The following is a 21,769-nucleotide window of genomic DNA, read 5'->3' as shown; positions in this document are numbered from 1 at the left end:
AATTTATTTTCCTTCCTTATTAGGCTACATGTCTGGATTCTGACCTATTAAGCGTGTTTCTGTGCTGTTTAATACTACATGTAGCCTATTTTTAATTATGAGCGCTTCTTACATTCCCCTTTTTATGTTTATTCAAATACTTTATATTCGAATCATATGGTTTAGTTTCAATACTTCAAAACCAAGTGTTGGGTTCAGTTAGTCACAGAAAGAAATGGGTGTTGGTTAAAATGTGAAGTTAATAAATGGAGCGAATATTGAGCGGCAGTTTGTTTCTCCTGTGAGGGAGGAGCATTTTTAGTGGAGCGGCTCAACTGCGTTTACAGACTCTGGTTTCCACAACAGCTGGGGGAGCAGGTGGAGAATGGCAACAGCAGTCCCCACTTCTCAGGAGAGAACGGCGTTGATGGCGTGGATCGGGAAATAGACACAGTAAGAATTTCACTGATGGCCTCGATGTCATCCTATCCTTTTCCTCCCACCATGTAGCTTCCTGTACTGCCCTGTTTTCTTCAATCAGTGCCATCAAATAAAGTGCATTTTGTAACTATTCATAACTCACTGTGAAAATTCCAGAGTACACATTCAGTTGTTTTGTGTTATTAATCAAGACACCATTTATACTGACCAGGAGATGTTTGTATAAGGACATGTTTTAACCCTTTCCTGCCGACAGATCTCCAGCAGTTCCAGCCGGGAGGACAGTGTGGAGCGGAGCGTTCCTATAGAGGCCGTCTACTCTGACCTGCCCAGCAGCGGTAAGAGAGAACATCTTAGAAAGAGCGTTCAGACAGACGAGAAACATAAATGAGGGGTGAGAGCCATAACAGACGACATACAAGAGATATATGAATATGATGTAATATTAATCATAACGAACTCTGAAGGACAGCGCCACTCCTAGAAGCAGCATCAGCAAAGCTCAGAATAATCAGTTCACATTCACAGAGGAGGAAGACTCAGGTAGTTAAACACACACTGAAGCAGACACAGATACAGACACGCACACACACACACTCATTCACAAGCACATGCACATATACTCAGACATACCACACATTTAAGGTGTGGTATGTCCAACGCTGGTCCGACCAAGCTGACTCCACACTCCAAGACTGCTTCCATCACGTGGACTGGGACATGTTTCGTATTGCGTCAGATAACAACATTGACGAATACGCTGATTCGGTGTGCGAGTTCATTAGAACGTGCGTTGAAGATGTCGTTCCCATAGCAACGATTAAAACATTCCCTAACCAGAAACCGTGGATTGATGGCAGCATTCGCGTGAAACTGAAAGCGCGAACCACTGCTTTTAATCAGGGCAAGGTGTCTGGTAACATGACCGAGTACAAACAGTGCAGCTATTCCCTCCGCAAGGCTATCAAACAAGCTAAGCGTCAGTACAGAGACAAAGTAGAATCCCAATTCAACGGCTCAGACACAAGAGGCATGTGGCAGGGTCTACAGTCAATCACGGACTACAGCAAGAAATCCAGCCCAGTCATGGACCAGGATGTCTTGCTCCCAGGCAGACTAAATAATTTTTTTGCCCGCTTTGAGGACAATACAGTGCCACTGACACGGCCTGCAACAGAAACATGCGGTCTCTCCTTCACTGCAGCCGAGGTGAGTAAAACATTTAAACGTGTTAACCCTCGCAAGGCTGCAGGCTCAGATGGCATCCCCAGCCGCGCCCTCAGAGCATGCGCAGACCAGCTGGCTGGTGTGTTTACGGACATATTCAATCAATCCCTATCTCAGTCTGCTGTTCCCACATGCTTCAAGAGGGCCACCATTGTTCCTGTTCCCAAGAAAGCTAAGGTAACTGAGCTAAACGACTACCGCCCCGTAGCACTCACTTCCGTCATCATGAAGTCCTTTGAGAGACTAGTCAAGGACCATATCACCTCCACCCTACCTGACACCCTAGACCCACTCCAATTTGCTTACCGCCCAAATAGGTCCACAGACGATACAATCTCAACCACACTGCACACTGCCCTAACCCATCTGGACAAGAGGAATACCTATGTGAGAATGAGGTTCATCGACTACAGCTCAGCATTCAACACCATAGTACCCTCCAAGCTCGTCATCAAGCTTGAGACCCTGGGTCTCGACCCCGCCATGTGCAACTGGGTACTGGACTTCCTGACGGGCCGCCCCAGGAGGTGAGGGTAGGTAACAACATCTCCTCCCCGCTGATCCTCAACACTGGGGCCCCACAAGGGTGCGTTCTGAGCCCTCTCCTGTACTCCCTGTTCATCCACGACTGCGTGGCCACGCACGCTCCAACTCAATCATCAAGTTTGCGGACGACACAACAGTGGTAGGCTTGATTACCAACAACGACGAGACGGCCTACAGGGAGGAGGTGAGGGCCCTCGGAGTGTGGTGTCAGGAAAATAACCTCACACTCAACGTCAACAAAACTAAGGAGATGATTGTGGACTTCAGGAAACAGCAGAGGGAACACCCCCTATCCACATCGATGGAACAGTAGTGGAGAGGGTAGCAAGTTTTAAGTTCCTTGGCATACACATCACAGACAAACTGAATTGGTCCACTCACACAGACAGCATCGTGAAGAAGGCGCAGCAGCGCTCTTCAACCTCAGGAGGCTGAAGAAATTCGGCTTGTCACCAAAAGCACTCACAAACTTCTACAGATGCACAATCGAGAGCATCCTGGCGGGCTGTATCACCGCCTGGTACGGCAACTGCTCCGCCCTCAACCGTAAGGCTCTCCAGAGGGTAGTGAGGTCTGCACAACGCATCACCGGGGGCAAACTACCTGCTCTCCAGGACACCTACACCACCCGATGTTACAGGAAGGCCATAAAGATCATCAAGGACATCAACCACCCGAGCCACTGCCTGTTCACTGGGACCGAGAGACTGAAAAACAGCTTCTATCTCAAGGCCATCAGACTGTTAAAGAGCCACCACTAACATTGAGTGGCTGCTGCCAACACACTGACACTGACTCAACTCCAGCCACTTTAATAATGGGAATTGATGGGAAATGATGTAAATATATCACTAGCCACTTTAAACAATGCTACCTTATATAATGTTACTTACCCTACATTATTCATCTCATATGCATACGTATATACTGTACTCTATATCATCGACTGCATCCTTATGTAATACATGTATCACTAGCCACTTTAACTATGCCACTTTGTTTACATACTCATCTCATATGTATATACTGTACTCCATACCATCTACTGTATCTTGCTGCTCTGTACCATCACTCATTCATGTATCCTACATATTCTTTATCCCCTTACACTGTGTATATGAAAGTAGTTTAGGAATTGTTAATTAGATTACTTGTTGGTTATTACTGCATTGTCGGAACTAGAAGCACAAGCATTTCGCTACATTCGCATTAACATCTGCTAACCATGTGTATGTGACAAATAAAATTTGATTTGATTTGATTTAAAAACTGTTTGAGTGGCCTGTTGTCTTCTTTTTCTCTTGAACAGCTGACTCGTGGGTTTGGATCGTCACTGAAAGGGTTAAAACCCTCCTCCTTATCAGAGATATGCGCAACCTCAATGTCCTCCTATCCATCTGTCTGATTCTGTGAGTACTCCTCTCTTCTCCGGCCCTCTCCTCTCCATCTATCTGTTCCTGACCTCCATCTCTCTCCTCTCCATTCCCCTCCACTGTAACTAGATCTATAGGTGCTGAAGCCCTTGCATCACCTTTCATCTTTTCTCACAAACATACTGCCACGTGTGAGAATGGGTGTGTTGCTCTTCAAACATACTGCCACGTGTGAGAATGGGTGTGTTACTCTTCAAACATACTGCCACGTGTGAGAATGGGTGTGTTGCTCTTCAAACATACTGCCACGTGTGAGAATGGGTGTGTTACTCTTCAAACATACTGCCACGTGTGAGAATGGGTGTGTTACTCTTCAAACATACTGCCACGTGTGAGAATGGGTGTGTTACTCTTCAAACATACTGCCACGTGTGAGAATGGGTGTGTTACTCTTCAAACATACTGCCACGTGTGAGAATGGGTGTGTTACTCTTCAAACATACTGCCACGTGTGAGAATGGGTGTGTTACTCTTCAAACATACTGCCACGTGTGAGAATGGGTGTGTTACTCTTCAAACATACTGCCACGTGTGAGAATGGGTGTGTTACTCTTCAAACATACTGCCACGTGTGAGAATGGGTGTGTTACTCTTCAAACATACTGCCACGTGTGAGAATGGGTGTGTTACTCTTCAAACATACTGCCACGTGTGAGAATGGGTGTGTTACTCTTCAAACATACTGCCACGTGTGAGAATGGGTGTGTTACTCTTCAAACATACTGCCACGTGTGAGAATGGGTGTGTTACTCTTCAAACATACTGCCACGTGTGAGAACATCTTAAATCTATTGTCAGCTTCTAAAATCTTGCACAATTTTTCGTCTTGAATCTAAAACGGCATATATCTATCGAGCTCACAATCAACAAATGACTATTAGTATAGTGGGAGATTATAATACTGTTTTAAGTGCCCCTATAGAGCCTTAAAAATCCAGACCTTGTGAGATATACATGGAGGAGGCTTAATCAAGCTAGTCGTCTTGATTATTTTCTTGCTTCCTTCACTCTGGTAGGGGGAAGAATGTGATGGGGGCAGAATGTGGTCAGATCATCAAATAATTGGTATCCACATTCCGATTACAGAATTTCCATGTGGGCGAGAATATTATAAAAAAATAAAAAAACATTTTTAACTAGGCAAGTCAGTTAAGAACAAATTCTTATTTACAATGACGGCCAAACCCGGACTACACTGGGCCAATTGTGTGCCACCCTATGGGACTCCCAATAACGGCCAGATGTGATACAGCCTGGATTTGAACCAGGGTGTCTGTAGTGACGCCTCTTGCACTGAGATGCAGTTCCTGAGAGTGCTGCGCCACTCGGAGCCCAGGTTTTTAAGCGAAAGCAAAAAAGTGAAGCATAAACAGGTTTTTAGAATGTTTTGCAAATGTATTAAAAATAAAGAAAATACCTTATTTACATAAGTATTCAGACCCTTTGCTATGAGACTCAAAATTGAGCTCTGGTGCATCCTGATTCCATTGATCATCCTTGAGATGTTTCTACAACGTGGTTGGAGTCCACCTGTGTTAAATTCAATGGATTGGACATGATTTGGAAAGACAAACACCTGTCTATGGTCCAGCAGTTGACAGTGCATGTCAGATCAAAAACCAAGCCATGAGGTCGAAGGAACTGTCCGTAGAGCTCTGAGACAGGATTGTGTCGAGGCACAGATCTGGGGAAGAGTACCAAAATAATTCTGCAGCATTAATTATTAACTGGGTGGTTTGATCCCTGAATGCTGACTGGTTGAAAGCCATGGTACAGTGTGGAGAACAAGTATTTGATACTCTGCCGATTTTGCAGGTTTTCCTACTTACAAAGCATGTAGAGGTCTGTCATTTTTATCATAGGTACACTTCAACTGTGAGAGATGGTATCTAAAACAAAAATCCAGCATATCACATTGTATGATTTTTAAGTAATTAATTTGCATTTTATTGCATGACATAAGTATTTGATCACCTACCAACCAGTAAGAATTCCGGCTCTCACAGACCTGTTGGATTTTCTTTAAGAAGCCCCCCTGTTCTCCTCTCATTACCTGTATTAACTGCACCTGTTTGAACTCGTTACCTGTATAAAAAACATCTGTCCACACACTCAATCAAACAGACTCCAACCTCTCCACAATGGCCAAGACCAGAGAGCTATGTAAGGACATCAGGGATAAAATTGTAGACCTGCACAAGGTTGGGATGGGCTACAGGACAATAGGCAAGCAGCTTGGTGAGAAGGCACCAGCTGTTGGTGCAATTATTAGAAAATGGAAGAAGTTCAAGATGACGGTCAATCACCATGCAAGATCTCACCTCGTGGTGCATCAATGATCACGAGGAAGGTGAGGGATCAGCCCAGAACTACACGGCAGGACCTGGTCAATGACCTGAAGAGAGCTGGGACAACAGTCTCAAAGAAAACCATTAGTAACATACTACGCCGTCATGGATTAAAATCCTGCAGCGCACGCAAGGTCCCCCTGCTCAAGCCAGCGCATGTCCAGGCCCGTCTGAAGTTTGCCAATGACCATCTGGATGATCCAGAGGAGGAATGGGAGAAGTTCAGGTCAAGGTCATTTGGTCTGATCAGACAAAAATATAGCTTTTTGGTCTAAACTCCACTCGCCGTGTTTGGAGGAAGATGAAGGATGAGTACAACCCCAAGAACACCATTCCAACCGTGAAGCATGGCGGTGGAAACCTCATTCTTTGGGGATGCTTTTCTGCAAAGGGGACAGGACGACTGCACCGTATTGAGGGGAGGATGGATGGGGCCATGTATTGCGAGATCTTGGCCAACAACCTCCCTCCCTCAGTAAGAGCATTGAAGATGGGTCGTGGCTGGGTCTTCCAGCATGACAACGACCCAAAACACACAGCCAGGTCAACTAAGGAGTGGCTCCGTAAGAATCATCTCAAGGTCCTGGAGTGGCCTAGCCAGTCTCCAGACCTGAACCCAATAGAAAATCTTTGGAGGGAGCTGAAAGTCCATATTTCCCAGCGACAGCCCCGAAACCTTGAAGGATCTGGAGAAGGTCTGTATGGAGGAGTGGGCCAACAACTGCTGCAATCCCTGCTGCAGTGTGTGCAAACCTGGTCAAGAACTACAGGAAACATATGATTTCTGTAATTGCAAACAAATGTTTCTGTACCGAATATTAAGTTCTGCTTTTCTGATGTATCAAATACTTATGTCATGCTTTAGAAATCATACAATGTGATTTTCTGGATTTTTGTTTTAGATTCCGTCTCTCACAGTTGAAGTGTACCTATGATAAAAAGTTCAGACTGTGTACTATGGGAATGACAAAAAACGTTTTACTATTCTAATTATATTGTTAATTTTATAATAGCAATGCTAGGCTATGTCCAAAGAATACCCATTAGCTGTGGTACATTGGCCAGGGCCTTATTGTTTAATCATAGCAGTCAAAACAAGTTAAATGGACATCCATTAACAGAAAATGATCTGGAGAGTTTAATACGGGCGATTTATCTTCTGTCTTGGACATATTCTCAAACTTGTAAGAATTATTATTTTGTTGGAAAACCAAATTTTGCTCTTAGCCTACGTCGATAAAGATGACGTAGATATTTCTTCTTAATTCGCTCAATAACGTTATGGATACATGAACTCATCGAGCTGCTAAAACATTTATTTGGAGTAGTTTTCAGGCCTTGTGTGTGGGTTTTCAGAGGTCTTTTGGTTAGAAATTTGAACTGGACCTGGCAACGCTGACCATGTCAGTAAACCCGTAGAGTTCTTTCAGAACAAGGCAGAGTGCTTCAGGAAACAGTGCTTCGATAGTGGAAGACAGTCAGCATCTAAGTATTGTTGTTATTTTATAACAGGTGATACGCAGAAATAAGGGAGTACATGTGAGTTTCTTTTTCAAACAATTCCCTTGTACACAGCTAATAGCTAGATAGCCAAAGCAAGCTAGCTAATTACTGATAGTGCAACTCTAAGTAACTAATTCAGGCCTACTGTACATTTTACTGTAGAAATTATTGGTGAAAACAAGTCTAGGTTAAAACTAATGCTGTTAAAATACAAGTGGGCTTTAATTTTTCATCTGTACTGTTACTTAGGGATGCATTAACAAGAAATGAGGTTGTGTGTGTGTTTTCTGGTCTACATCTGTGATGTGATCAATCAGTGTATTCAGAAAGAAAATATATTTTAACAGCAACAGTTCCAACCTAGACAGATGTTTTTAATGGGAAAAAATAAACATGCTATTTATATTATTATATTTCATTTCATCACCAATGTTTACATATAGTCACAAGCTTGGGCCACAGGCTGAAAAAGAACCCCTGTTCTAGTAAAAACCTTCCCAGAAGAGTGGAGGCTGTTATAACAACAAAGGGGGGACCAACTCCATATTAATGCCCATGTTCTTGGAATGAGATGTTCGATGAGCAGGTGTCCACATACTTTTGGTCATGTAGTGTATTTTAAGTTCAGGAATGGCTGAAAAATCCCAACATTGATCCAAAAAGTAACCCAACAAATAGCACTGTTGGGAGATTTGGAAAGCCATAGTCAATCAATCAACGACATATTACTTCTAGTAAAAATATTTAACTTGCAATCTGTAGATACTATGCAATTATACAGGTTCAAAATCACAGCACAGTTAAAAAATATATATGGCACATGGTAATCATAAGAGGGCAGTTTACAGAGATAGGTGGGATGGACTGAGGGTAGCTGAGGGTGGGGTTAAAGAGAGGTGGGATGGACTGAGGGTAGCTGAGGGTGGGGTTAAAGAGAGGTGGGATGGACTGAGGGTAGCTGAGGGGTGGGGTTAAAGAGAGGTGGGATGGACTGAGGGTAGCTGAGGGGTGGGGTTAGAGAGATAGGTGGGATGGACTGAGGGTAGCTGAGGGGTGGGGTTAGAGAGATAGGTGGGATGGACTGAGGGTAGCTGAGGGGTGGGGTTGGGGAGATAGGTGGGATGGACTGAGAGTAGCTGAGGGGTGGGGTTAGAGAGATAGGTGGGATGGACTGAGGGTAGCTGAGGGGTGGGGTTAAAGAGATAGGTGGGATGGACTGAGGGTAGCTGAGGGGTGGGGTTAGAGAGATAGGTGGGATGGACTGAGGGTAGCTGAGGGGTGGGGTTAAAGAGATAGGTGGGATGGACTGAGGGTAGCTGAGGGGTGGGGTTAGAGAGATAGGTGGGATGGACTGAGGGTAGCTGAGGGGTGGGGTTGGAGAGATAGGTGGGATGGACTGAGGGTAGCTGAGGGGTGGGATGGACTGAGGGTAGCTGAGGGGTGGGGTTGGGGAGATAGGTGGGATGGACTGAGAGTAGCTGAGGGGTGGGGTTAGAGAGATAGGTGGGATGGACTGAGAGTAGCTGAGGGGTGGGGTTAGAGAGATAGGTGGGATGGACTGAGGGTAGCTGAGGGGTGGGGTTAGGAGATAGGTGGGATGGACTGAGGGTAGCTGAGGGGTGGGTTAAAGAGATAGGTGGGATGGACTGAGGGTAGCTGAGGGGTGGGGTTAGAGAGATAGGTGGGATGGACTGAGGGTAGCTGAGGGGTGGGGTTGGAGAGATAGGTGGGATGGACTGAGGGTAGCTGAGGGGTGGGATGGACTGAGGGTAGCTGAGGGGTGGGGTTGGGGAGATAGGTGGGATGGACTGAGAGTAGCTGAGGGGTGGGGTTAGAGAGATAGGTGGGATGGACTGAGAGTAGCTGAGGGGTGGGGTTAGAGAGATAGGTGGGATGGACTGAGGGTAGCTGAGGGGTGGGGTTAGAGAGATAGGTGGGATGGACTGAGGGTGGGGTTAAAGAGATAGGTGGGATGGACTGAGGGTAGCTGAGGGGTGGGGTTAGAGAGATAGGTGGGATGGACTGAGGGTAGCTGAGGGGTGGGGTTAGAGAGATAGGTGGGATGGACTGAGGGTAGCTGAGGGGTGGGGTTAGAGAGATAGGTGGGATGGACTGAGGGTAGATGAGGGGTGGGGTTGGGGAGATAGGTGGGATGGACTGAGGGTAGCTGAGGGGTGGGATGGACTGAGGGTAGCTGAGGGGTGGGATGAACTGAGGGTAGCTGAGGGGTGGGGTTGGGGAGATAGGTGGGATGGACTGAGAGTAGCTGAGGGGTGGGGTTGGGGAGATAGGTGGGATGGACTGAGGGTAGCTGAAGGGTGGGATGAACTGAGGGTAGCTGAGGGGTGGGGTTGGGGAGATAGGTGGGATGGACTGAGAGTAGCTGAGGGTTGGGGAGATAGGTTGAAATTGTTTGTTTGTGCTTTGCCAATACCTTCTAATTGCCCCTCAGGGGATTCATCAAGTCATATTGAATTGCACACATTACACTGATAGGTTATACACCACACACAGAACCATAGCACTGTGGAGAAATGGCCTTTCAGATGAAACTTTATTCAACAATATAAACATTAAAGAATAGTTAGTTAGTTTCATAAAACTAATGTTAAGGGAGAAGAAAAGGTTATCAGCACACACACCCGAGGCTCATAACTAAACACGTCATAACAGCAGTTGAATAGTTATAGCACTTTGACATCTGTTGAAGTAAAAAAAAAAAAAAAAGTTTATAAATACATTTGATTGAAATAACCGAAATGTGACATATGGATTGTCCAGGGAGGTTTCCTGTAAAAGATTAGGGAAGGGAAAGGTGATACCTAGTTAGTTGCAACGTTTCTTCCCGTATTTAACCCAACCCCTCTGAATCAGAGCCATAATCCACATCCAAAACACCCAGGGAGCAGTTGTTGCGGGTTAACTGCCTTGCTCAAAAGGCAGAACGGCACATTTTTAAAACCTCGCAAGTCCAGGATTCAAACCAGTAACCGAAAGGTTACTGGCCCAACGCTCTTAACAGCTAGGCTACCTGCCACTGTCTGTTCTTGATTGATATACAGTACTTATGCCTGGTTCCTCATGATTGATCCGCACTGAGCAATCGGTGCCATCAACGAGAGTGCACTCAGGTATGGATCGCCCAGGGAGGTTAACAGTTCAGAGTAATGCTGAGTGACGCAGGTGAAAGTAAAACACAAGCTGATTACAAGTATCAGGAAGTACTGTATCTTACCCATCAAACTGTTTTCACATTAAAACCACCACCTCGTGTGTGTCTGTGTAGGGCGGTGTTGCTAATACTGTCATCGGGGTACATCGGTTTGCGGATCATAGCTCTGGAGGAGCAGCTGAGTTCTCTAGGGGCCCTGCCGGAGTTCTCCATGCACCTCAGAGAGTGAGTACGAACACACACACACACACACACAATGGGGTGGTTTTCCACAGATGACTATGCTCTGATGTGAATTTCAAGGAACTACAAACTTTGACCATTTAAAAGCCATTCCAGGTAGATCAAACCGGTTTTGTAGACAGAGAGAGAGAGAGTTGTCAGACATCAGAGGTACCGTATCAGCAGCAGAGATCACAGTACGTTAGGTCGTCACAGGAGGTTAGGAGAAAAACGGGCCCAGAGGAATGACACCTGTTTTCCAAGAAATCCCTCCACTATTACATAATCAATGGGAACACCCATGGTGGGTATTTATATTGTTGAATAATGTTTCATCTTCACTTTCATGATTAAAGGTGTGTGCGAGCGAACTTGTGCATGAGTATGCATGATAATATCTGAGAGAGTGATTTGGTTCCTCCTCTCACTGCTCCATCCTCATTCCAGGGAACAGGAAACAACCTGAAGAGACCTACAGCCAGGGAGGATTGGCCATTTGGATAGTCTGGCAAAGACCAGACGGGCTGGACCATTTTTTTGTTGGGTGGGCTGGTCGAAAATTTACACTTTTTTTAAACACAGAAAAAGGTGACATGGCCAGCGGCCTATGAGCTTGTTAAGATAGAAATTGTTTAAAAAATAATTTAAAAAATCTGTTATGCTAATATACCTGGAGTATACAAAACATTAAGCTGGACCGGCCTGGTTTTCTGCTTGGCTGAGGTCACACAAACTCACATTGAAAGTCAAACACAGCATCAGCAAATATGACCTGCTTCAACTCTGACATCAGTTAGACAGCCAAGATCATGGATCATAAGAAAAGGGTGCCTGTAAATGTAGAAAGAGCATATTCTACATTGTCACTTCACTGAAAAACATCCTAATTTGGGGACAGCTAAAGAAATGATCTTGCCAAACAGTGAAGTGCATTATCCTCATGATTCCTGTAATGAAAGTGTCTTGCATGTGCCCTCGCTGGGGCCTACTGCTGTGGTGAGCGAGCCACTCTCCTCTCCTTCCATGCACTCGAGAGAAACATTTATTCTGATCATATAACATTTCAAAATGAAATTGCGGGAAGAAAACACAGCTTTGGAAGCTTCATCCAATTATCCCTGTTGAAGAGAGGAGGGTTTCAGCTTTCTGTCGGTATAATCTTTATTTCTCAACTCTCATTAGCAACTATTTTACAATCAAGACATTTTCTATGGCTTTGAGATATGGAGTGGAGTGTGCTCAAAACATGCACCAGCATAGGCCTCATGGGTAGTAGCCTACAACTGAACGGTTTTACGGTTGGATGAATACATGGCTACTAGCAGTGGGTATCACAGGCGGCTGGTGGCACCTTAATTGTGGAAGACGGCTCATAGTAATGGCTACAACAGAGTTAATGGAATGGTATCAAACACATCAAAAACATTGTTTCCAAGTGCTTGATACCATTCCATTTACACCATTCCAGCCATCTTTGAGTCATCCTCCCCTCACTAGCCTCCGGTGGTGGGTAATATATTTAGAGTTTGATCTAATTAATGTGTTTTGAGTTTCCACTTCCTCAGGTTGAACCACAAATTAATTAGCCTATGATTTTAGGTAGTGCACATAAAACATGTAATTCATCTTTCTGGAACAAAAAAAAATGAATATGGATATTCTGGAATCCTATTTTGACAGTAAAATAGCAACTATAGTCTAATTGTCAACCCAAAATTCATGTGCAAATCCAGTGATTGTCATCAAAATATCTTGAATCATGCTTAGACATGTTTCTTGAGCTAGTGGCGTGCGCAGTGGTGGGCCAATGTGAATAAAATGGCAGAGGCAAATTATTTTCTCAGTCCTCCCCTGCCTACAGTAGGAAGACTAAATACGAAGGCCACAGTACAACAAACTACAGTATATAAAGGGTCTCAATTAAAATGTAATCTCATGAGCTGGGCAATTGTTAATATATATTTGTGGGTCCCCTGATCATTTGAGGAGACAGATCTCTAAAACCTCAAATATGGAAAACCTTGACTTCACACAAAGCAGCTTTTTTTGTTTGTTGCTAGCCTATATTTCATAGGATATATTGTTTTGTTTGTTGCTAGCCTATATTTCATAGGATATCTTTTTTTTTTTAATCAGTCAGTCCACTCCTAAAATCTATTTGTTTTACAGCACTATTCGTTGGTCTCAGCTTAACTGGTAATGAATATGTTGTTCTCTTTGTAAAGGAATAATGTAAGTCAGAAGTGACTTTAATCTGAAATTTGCTGGCAAATGAAATTATTTAATGACAACTTTTACTTAATAGAATGACTCCATGGCATATCTGTCAGTAGCACTAACAGGCCAGCAGGGGGCACTCTCCCCTCAAAACCAAGAGCAATGAAACAGAAATACTGTACACCATGATTAGTACTATATCAATCAGTGTAGTATACTTTCAATGTATACAAGTGTATTTAAAATAAGCTACCAATAAGCCATTCAAAAAAAATATTCAACACAGTTCTTGAATGTCTGTAAATAAAAAATATTTTGATAGTTCATACACAAGGCACTGTAATTAGAGGCAAGAAAAAGTATGTCAACCCTTTGAAGTTACCTGGATTTCTGCATAGATTTTACATATTTGACAACAATAGACAAACACAGTGTGCTTAAACTAATAACATTGTATTTGAATACATAATTTAAACATTCAGTTTATGTTGGGAGAAGTATGTGAACCACTAGGCTAATGACTTCTCCAAAAGCTAATTGGAGTCAGCTTACCTGGAGTCCATTCAATGAGACGAGTTTGGAGATGTTGGTTTAAGCTACCCTGCCCTATAAAAATCTCACAAAATGAGATTTTGATATTCACCAGAAGCATTGCCTTATGTGAACCATGCCTCAAACAAAAGAGATTTCAGAAGACCAAAGTTTGTTGACTTGCATAAAGCTGGAAAAGGTTACAAAAGTATCTCTAAAAGCCTTGATGTTCATCAGTCCACGGTAAGACCAACTCTATATATGGAGAAAGTTCAGCACTGTTGCTACTCTCCCTAGGAGTGGTCATCCTGCAAAGATGACTGCAAGAGCACAGCGCAGAAAGCTCAATGAGGTTAAGAAGAATCCTAGAGTGTCAGCTAAAGACTTACAGAAACCTCTGGAAGATGCTTAAATCTCTGTTGACGAGTGTACAATACATAAAACACTAAACAAGGATGATGTTCATGGGAGGACACCATGGAAGAAGCCACAGCTGTCCAAAAACAACAACATTGCTGTATGTCTGAAGTTAGCAAAAGTATACCTGGATGTTCCACAGCGCTACTGGCTAAATATTCTGCGCAGATTAAACTAAAGTTGAGTTGTTTGGAAGGAACACAACACTGTGGGAGAAAAAAAAGGCACAGCAACATCAAAATCCCCAACTGTAAAGTATGGTGGAGGGACCATCATGGTGTGGGGCTGCCTCAGGGCCTGGACAACTTGCTATCAGACGGAAAAATGAATTCCCAAGTTTATCAAGACATTTCGCAGAAGAATGTAAGTCTATCTGTCCGCCAATTGAAGCTCAACAGAAGTTGGGTGATGCAACAGGACAACAACCTATTAGACAGATGTAAATCAACAACAATGGCTTGAACAGAAGAAAATACGCCTTCTGGAGTCGCCCAGTCAGCGCTGACCTCAATCCGATTGAGATTTTATTTATTTATTTCACCTTTATTTAATCAGGTAGGCAAGTTGCGAACAAGTTCTCATTTACAATTGCGACCTGGCCAAGATAAAGCAAAGCAGTTCGACACATACAACGACAGAGTTACACATGGAGTAACAAACATACAGCCAATAATACAGTAGAAACAAGTCTATATACGATGTGAGATAAGGGAGGTAAGGCAAAAAAAGGCCATGGTGGCAAAGTAAATACAATATAGCAAGTAAAACACTGGAATGGTAGATTTGCAATGGAAGAATGTGCAAAATAGAAATTTAAATAATGGGGTGCAAAGGAGCAAAATAAATAAATAAAATACAGTAGGGAAAGAGGTAGTTGTTTGGGCTAAATTATAGGCTATGTACAGGTGCAGTAATCTGTGAGTTGCTCTGACAGTTGGTGCTTAAAGCTAGTGAGGGAGATAAGGGTTTCCAGTTTCAAAGATTTTTGAGATGCTGTGGCATGACCTCAAGAGAGCGGGTCACACCAGACATCCCAAGAATATTGTGGAACCGAAACAGTTTTGTAAAAAGGAATGGTCCAAAATTCCTCCTGACCGTTGTGCAGGTCTGATCCGCAACTACAGAAAACATTTGGTTGAGGTTATTGCTGCCAAAGGAGGGTCAACCTGTTATTAAATTCAAGGGTTCACATACTTTTTCCAACCTGCAATGTGAATGTTTACATGGTATGATCAATAAAGAGATGAAGAATTATAATTGTTTAAGCAGACTGTGTTTGTCTATGGTTGTGACTTGAAGATCAGATACAATTTTATGACCAATTTATGCAGAAATCCAGGTAATTTTAAAGGGTTCATACTTTCTTTCCATTGTACTAAATGGATTCACAAATTCTGTAATTTGCTTTTACAACAGAATCAACAACACAAGTTTATATTTTTGTACATAATTGTTTATTGTTTTTCCACCATTGTCAATAAAAAGGTCAAGATTCAGTCCCCTGAATTAATGACATTACATCATATTGTCAGTCATTTTTTCATATTACAAATCATAATACAAACAGAATAGGTAACTACAATAACCATATATAAACCACACCCTCATGTTCTAACCCCACCCAGCATTTCCCCATCCAAACTAGCACAAAAGTCAAAACAATACATTAGTTTAGTTTCAGTAATAAAAAAAACAACTAAATCTATACCCCCGTTTAAAAAGCGCTATATTGTACGATACCTTGAGTTGACATTTTCCCTCTGGCATCACACACTACGTAACATACCCCAACACTTGCCCAGCAAAACACAAATAATGGACATGCATAAAGTTGTCAGAATATTGATACCTCACTTCATTATCATAGTGAGACTATTCTCTATTCAGTCTCAATGAACCACTGTGTTAATTAGTCCCCATTATATTTTGAGACCTTCTTAGCAAGACCCCATACAGTAGTGTACAGTAATGACAACTGACAGTCAGGTCTAGTCTCATTGTATCTTAGGAGAGCCTAGAACCCTGAAGAGTCTGGCACGGGAGCCTGAGGGACTTCCACCACCTTGGGTCTGGTGACACACAGCATACTGTGAACATGGAATAGATACTTGTTCAAAATGATCCTAGAAAAACAGCCACCAACAAAGTGCCACTGTGACCCAGGATGACTGCAGTGTTATGTATTGTTTAATCATCAACATACAGTGTCCCCTCAATAGAGAGTTACTTTTACTGACAGTAACTTCAGTATTCTATGACTAGGTCAGTCCTTGCTTCTGGTCTTTCTGGGGGCAGGGGCAGGTAGTCAACAATGCAAAGGAGACACAAACATTACATTTTCAACTACACTTTGGATGCTTTGTACAATAGTGCTGAACTTAAGACCTGCTTATCATGCTTGCGCGCTCTGTGTGTGTGTGTGTACTGATGTGGTGGAACCTGCACCACACTAACAGTGAAAGGCTCGTTTATGGCTTGGATCAATACTGCCACCATAGAAAAGCTCTTATACACCAGACATTGTATCATCAGTTCAAGAAACTGGCATCCATGTTGGCTCCATGCTATTGACTTAGAACCACCATGGAACCCAATTAAAATTCAACATTTCTAACACTTTGACGAGCTCTGTGGCTCCGCTATACACTATACACATTTTTATTACTTTGAGAGGAAAATGCACGATTAAAGATTGAGGATAAATGTGAATTAATGCCTTTGTATTCCTTTCAGATGTCAGAAAGTCAGTCAAAGTGTTATATTTATAAGATGCTATAAACACCATTTATTTCTCATGAGGAATAGTCCTCAGGAGTAGTCTTATGCGAGTGACAGTTGAATAGCAGCAAAGTGAACAACCATTTCATACACTACATGACCAAAAGTATGTGGACACCTGCTCGACGAACATCTCATTCCAAAAACATGGGCATTAATATGGAGTTGGTCCCCCGTTTGCTGCTATAAGAGCCTCCACTCTTCTGGGCAGGCTTTCCACTATGTTGGAACATTGCTGCGGGGACTTGCTTCCATTCAGCCACAAGAACATTAGTGAGGCCGGGCAATGATGTTGGGCAGTTAGGCCTGGCTCGCAGTCGGCGGTCCAATTCATCCCAAAGGGGTTCGATGGGATTGAGGTCAGGGCTCTGTGCAGGCCAGAGAAAGCATTTCCACTACTCCAGAGTCCAATGGCAGCGAGCTTTTCACCACTCCCGCCGACACTTGGCATTGCGCATGGTGATCTTACGCTTGTATGCGGCTACTTGGCCATGAAAACCCATTTCATGAAGCTCCCCACGAACAGTTATTGTGCTGACGTTGCTTCCAGAGGCAGTTCGGAACTCGGTAGTGAGTGTTGCAACTGAGGACAGACCATTTTTACGCACTTCAGCACTCGGTGGTCCCATTCCATGAGCTTGTATGGCTTACAACTTCTCGGCTGAGCCATTGTTGCTCCTAGCAGATTCCACTTCACAATAACAGTTGACCGGGGCAGCTCTAGCTGGGCAGAAATTTGATGAACTGGCTTGTTGTAAAGATGGCATCCTATGATGGAGCCACATTGAAAGTCACTGCTCTTCAGTAAGGCCATTCTACTGCCAATGTTTCTCTATGGAGAGTGCATGGCTGTGTGCTTGATTTTATACACCCGTCAGCAACCGGTGTGGCTGAAATAGACAAATCCACTTATGAGGGGGTGTCCACATACTTTTGTATATATAGTGTATATGTGCGATCAAATGTAACAGAAAATGCCAGTTGAGACGGCCTCACGGACACCATCCACTGTCTTGCTCTCTCTATCGTCATGAGTCAACGGACCTGTCTCAAGAGCCACAGAGAAGACTGGATATAAATGAACATTATTTTCTCAAACGTTTTTCCCACTATAGTTCATTGACATTAGGAATCTATCAAGAGACAGAGGTCTCCTTACAGAAGAAAACAAACTAGATATATGTTTTTGTTGCCTGATTCAAGATTGGTTTGTGATCATAAACAGATCTGGGATCAGACTCTCCATGTTCATCTCAGGCTTCAGAGACATCAATGTCTCCACAACCCTTTCACTTCAGACACATTAGATAATATGGACAGGCAACAGTCAAACAACTAGTCAGAGTAATACTGCAGTACATCCTGCATTCCACACTCTCACTCAGTTATCACAACCTTTAACTCAGAAGAAGTTCAAATGGCTGCCTTCTACAGCCAAAGACAAACACACAGGAGAGCAGACTTTCTCTTAGACTCTCAAAGGCCAGTTCTATTCTTCACCCTAGTCCTTAGTTAGGACAGGATAGTTGAAAGAAACCCAGAGAGAAATGTTCATTATTAGAGAGACAGGGAGAGAGACAGGGAGAGAGACAGAAAAGTAGACAGACAGATGTCCACTGCAGACACAGGGAGGAGTAATGTCAGCTCAGGTCCATACAGAGAGCATCTTCAACTCTGGGAGTTGTACATACATACATGTACACAGAGAAGACAGTTCGTAGTGCACAAATGCTCTGCCACAGGAAGTCTCTAGGAACACGTATCCAGGCGTCTTACAGGTGTCCATACCAAGATCCTTCATTCCCATGAGTCAATGCACACAACCTCAACCACAGACACACAGCCAGACACACAGCCAGACACACAGCCAGACACACAGCCAGACACACAGCCAGACACACAGCCAGACACACAGCCAGACACACAGCCAGACACACTTACAGCATAGTGGATGCTCCTTTTCTACAGACTTAAGGCTGTAGTTTGATGTTGTTGTACAGCTCCTCACACACACACACACACATCCTCACCTCCTCACTCAGGCGTGTGCTGCAGCCAGGTCTTGGTTGATGAAGCGCCGTAGTCTCTCCAGGTATTGGCTGTACAGCTCTATGTCGTTGTGTCCCGCCCCCTCCACCCAGAGTGGCTCCACGGCCTTGGGACAGCGCTCAAACAGAGCCAGGCCGTGGGAGAAGTCTATCACCTCGTCCTCCGTCCCGTGGATGATCAGCACCGGGGATGGGATCTTAGACACCTTCTCTATGCTGCAATACACATGTCACAAGCAGTTTGTAAGTAGTCTATACTCACGTTTATAAGTCACGTAAGGAGTCTATAAGCAGCTTTGAGTTACGCTTCATAACCTGTCGTTGAAGTCATAGTTTATTTTATGTCATATGTGTAAGATTGTTTTCTAACATGCTTATAGCTGAGGAGTCACAATATCTATTCATATCCAAAGATGTAGGCCTTTGTGACAATTTCTGTTGTTGTGGATCTAAATGAAGCATTCTAATATATGTGTGTGTGTGTGAGAGAGAGAGAGACACACTTGGGAAAGGCGTCGAAGCAGTACGTCTTCTTGGTGTCGGGGAAAGCCACCCTCATGCCAGAAGTGAGAGGGGAGTGGAGCACCACAGCAGCACACTCAAACCTGGACGCCAGGTCCACTGTTGGTACTGTGCCAATACTCTGCCCATACAGGATGATGTTCTCTGGGCTGATGCCATACCTGGGACACAAACACAGATAACTGAGTAGACAAAAACACAGCCGAGATGCCCAGAATATGCCTTCTTGTTGTGCACTCCTGAAGGGTAACGGTGTGTACAGTTTTCAGCCCAGCACTACCCTCTCCTTGTATGGACCAGAAGTACTCCCAAGGATAGTAAACCAAGGAAAATTGGGGACATTTTGCCAGTCTCCACAAAGAAAACTACTATTTTAGGTTTACAATTGGGGTTAAGGGTTACGGTTAGGCATAGGGTTAAGTTTAGGTTAAAGGTTACATTTAGGGTTAGGGAAAATAGGATTTTGGATGGGAATCAATTCTTTGATCCCACAAGAATAGCAATAAAAAAAGTGTGTGTGTGTGTAACAGCTGTTTACCGCGAGCGCAGGGCGTGCCAGGCAGCGTCTATGTCAGCGTAGAGGTTCTTCTCTGAGGGTTTGCCGGTGCTGACACCGTAGCCAGAGTAGTCGTAGGAGAAGATGTTGCAGTTGATACGAGTGCCCAGGCCAATGTAGAAGCTACTCATCTGACCCAAATCTACTGCATTACCATGGGAGAATAGCACTGTGAACCTGGGGGAGGGAGAGGTAGAACAGAAGAAGGGAGGGAACGGTGATGTATACACAACCATAGAATTTAAAAAGTAACTCTATAATTCATGCATCTCTATAAATAGAAAAACCTGCACAAACTCCCTTGTTGTGCAAGAGAAATGTTGCGACCCATCATCTCTATACTAATCTAGTTCTTCTCTCTCTCCTCTCACCTGGCGTTGGGGGCACATCGGATGTACATGCAGCCCACCCTGTTCCCCCGGCTGGACCTGGTCAGGAACACATCTGTCATGTCCAGCTCTCTCTGAGTGTACTGGAACTCTGCCCTCTCTGTCAGATGGAGCTTCCACCTGCCCTCTCCGCCACCTCCTCCACCACCACCCCCTCTGTCTCCCGCACCACCACCCAGCCGGGATCGCAGGCCTGGAGCCCCCAGAGAGGGGGGAGCACCCCCTGGCGTGGTCCCGGCTGCTGCCGCAGCTGTAGCCTCCGGGTCAGGCAGCATGGAGTAGGTGGGCTCTGGAGGGAGGAAGGCCAGCTTGGCTGCGATGCGGCTGGGGCAAGGAGGGCAGCAGAACAGGCAGCAGAGCTCTCTAATGGACAGGCCGTTCATCTTCTACTGAAGACAGGCAGAAGGAGGGAAAGTGAGTGTACTAAACAGCTTAGAGCTGAAGGAGCATCTGTGATGGTGTAGAGAAAATAATCTACCTGTAAAGTTCCTCTGGGACTTGGAATGAGATGGCACACAAAGGTGCCAACACCACCTGGTTAAGTCACTCAGCAGTCTTGGGCAAAAAGAGCATTAGTTATGAACACAGTACAGACCTCCTCGCCTAGCAAGCCTTCTACCACACTATTCTGTGAGGTGGGTCATTCACAGCACGGTTTGAACCAGTGACCCTGTGGATACATGCCATAACAAAGGTCCTGACCTATTGGCACAGACGTAGTATGCTAGCTTTGCAGGAATAGAAAGACGTAAAGTTAGCTACCAGCTAGTCAACGATGCAAGATAATATCAGAATTCACACGCTAACGTTAGCTAGCTACAGTACCTAGCTACAACGTCCTAACGTTGCACATAACGCGTGAATGTTAGCTAGCAACCTAGCTTAACAGCCACCTCTGGTTACAACTAGCAGGAAGAGCATGGTGATAGGTAAAGCTTCGACATCATACTGCATATTATGGTGAATCACTCTGTAAACATTGTTGCTCAATAATACGGATAGTCCAAGTTAACGTTGGCTAGCTTGATGCACTAACGTTAGCGTAGCTACCGGACATAATGTGTCCAAAAATATAGCTTGGGAAAGGAGGAAATGCTTAGCTAGCTAAACCAGTGCAATAACATTAGCTAGCTAGCTATCGGTAAATAGCTTGCTAGGTGGTGCATCAAGTGCTAGTTGGCTAAGCTACGTGTCAAAACATCAATCAGGTATAGTAACGTTAACCTAGTGAACGTTCGCTAACTTACCAATTCACGGTGGGTTTGCAGACAAGATAAAATATTCCTGTCTATGACAAAAAGTTGCACAATACTGCGAAAATCCTTCTTGGACCCTGACATGGATAGTGTACTCTGTATAATTTTATATGTATCTGTCATTTGTAGATTGGCAAGCTAAATATCGTGACAACCATTTTTTTCACAACCCCGTCCGACTAGA

General features: G+C 44.1%; 2 protein-coding genes across 5 annotated transcripts in view; one reads left to right on the top strand and one right to left on the bottom strand.

The window, feature by feature from the left end:
- Positions 1-15,561, top strand: part of LOC135510737 (GRAM domain-containing protein 2B-like) — a 24,213-nt gene extending 8,652 nt beyond the window's left edge. The window contains exons 8-12 of one of the 2 annotated variants that reach the window (XM_064931906.1): positions 346-432; positions 677-758; positions 3,503-3,602; positions 10,764-10,874; positions 11,319-15,561. In XM_064931906.1, the coding sequence (XP_064787978.1) occupies positions 346-432; positions 677-758; positions 3,503-3,602; positions 10,764-10,874; positions 11,319-11,337 (399 nt within the window). In that variant the 3' untranslated portion in view covers positions 11,338-15,561. Of the gene's footprint in view, positions 1-345; positions 433-676; positions 759-3,502; positions 3,603-10,763; positions 10,875-11,318 lie in introns of those variants that run through there. The other variant, XM_064931913.1, reaches the window with a different exon arrangement.
- On the bottom strand, positions 15,468-21,769 carry LOC135510721 (alpha/beta hydrolase domain-containing protein 17A-like). 3 transcript variants are annotated; one of them, XM_064931894.1, is made up of 7 exons: positions 21,577-21,769; positions 20,808-20,884; positions 20,312-20,718; positions 19,923-20,117; positions 19,366-19,545; positions 18,845-19,078; positions 15,468-16,123 (listed from the first exon to the last, which is right to left on the bottom strand). In XM_064931894.1, exons 3-6 carry the CDS (start codon positions 20,710-20,712, stop codon positions 18,853-18,855), a joined length of 1,002 nt encoding a protein of 333 aa, XP_064787966.1. In that variant the 5' UTR covers positions 20,713-20,718; positions 20,808-20,884; positions 21,577-21,769; the 3' UTR covers positions 15,468-16,123; positions 18,845-18,852. The 3 variants fall into 3 exon arrangements, with proteins under 3 accessions (XP_064787966.1, XP_064787946.1, XP_064787955.1); XM_064931874.1 differs by having other exon boundaries at positions 15,468-19,078; XM_064931883.1 differs by having other exon boundaries at positions 15,468-19,078; positions 20,312-20,715.

The sequence above is a fragment of the Oncorhynchus masou genome, chromosome 3 (assembly GCF_036934945.1).
Source record: "Oncorhynchus masou masou isolate Uvic2021 chromosome 3, UVic_Omas_1.1, whole genome shotgun sequence".
In the NCBI taxonomy this organism is placed as follows: domain Eukaryota; kingdom Metazoa; phylum Chordata; class Actinopteri; order Salmoniformes; family Salmonidae; genus Oncorhynchus; species Oncorhynchus masou.
Note: the sequence above shows the minus strand (reverse complement) of the source record. Positions and strands in the feature narration are given on the sequence as shown.

Bases quoted from the DNA above. Each gene is read 5' to 3' on its own strand.
- LOC135510721 (XM_064931874.1), bottom strand. From the start codon at position 20,712: ATGAACGGCCTGTCCATTAGAGAGCTCTGCTGCCTGTTCTGCTGCCCT. The intron at 20,118-20,311 runs GTGAGAGGAGAG...TCCCTCCCCCAG, and splicing joins CGATGTGCCCCCAACGCCAG to GTTCACAGTGCTATTCTCCC. The intron at 19,079-19,365 runs GTGTGTCTCTCT...TGTGTATTGCAG, and splicing joins TGCTTCGACGCCTTTCCCAA to CATAGAGAAGGTGTCTAAGA.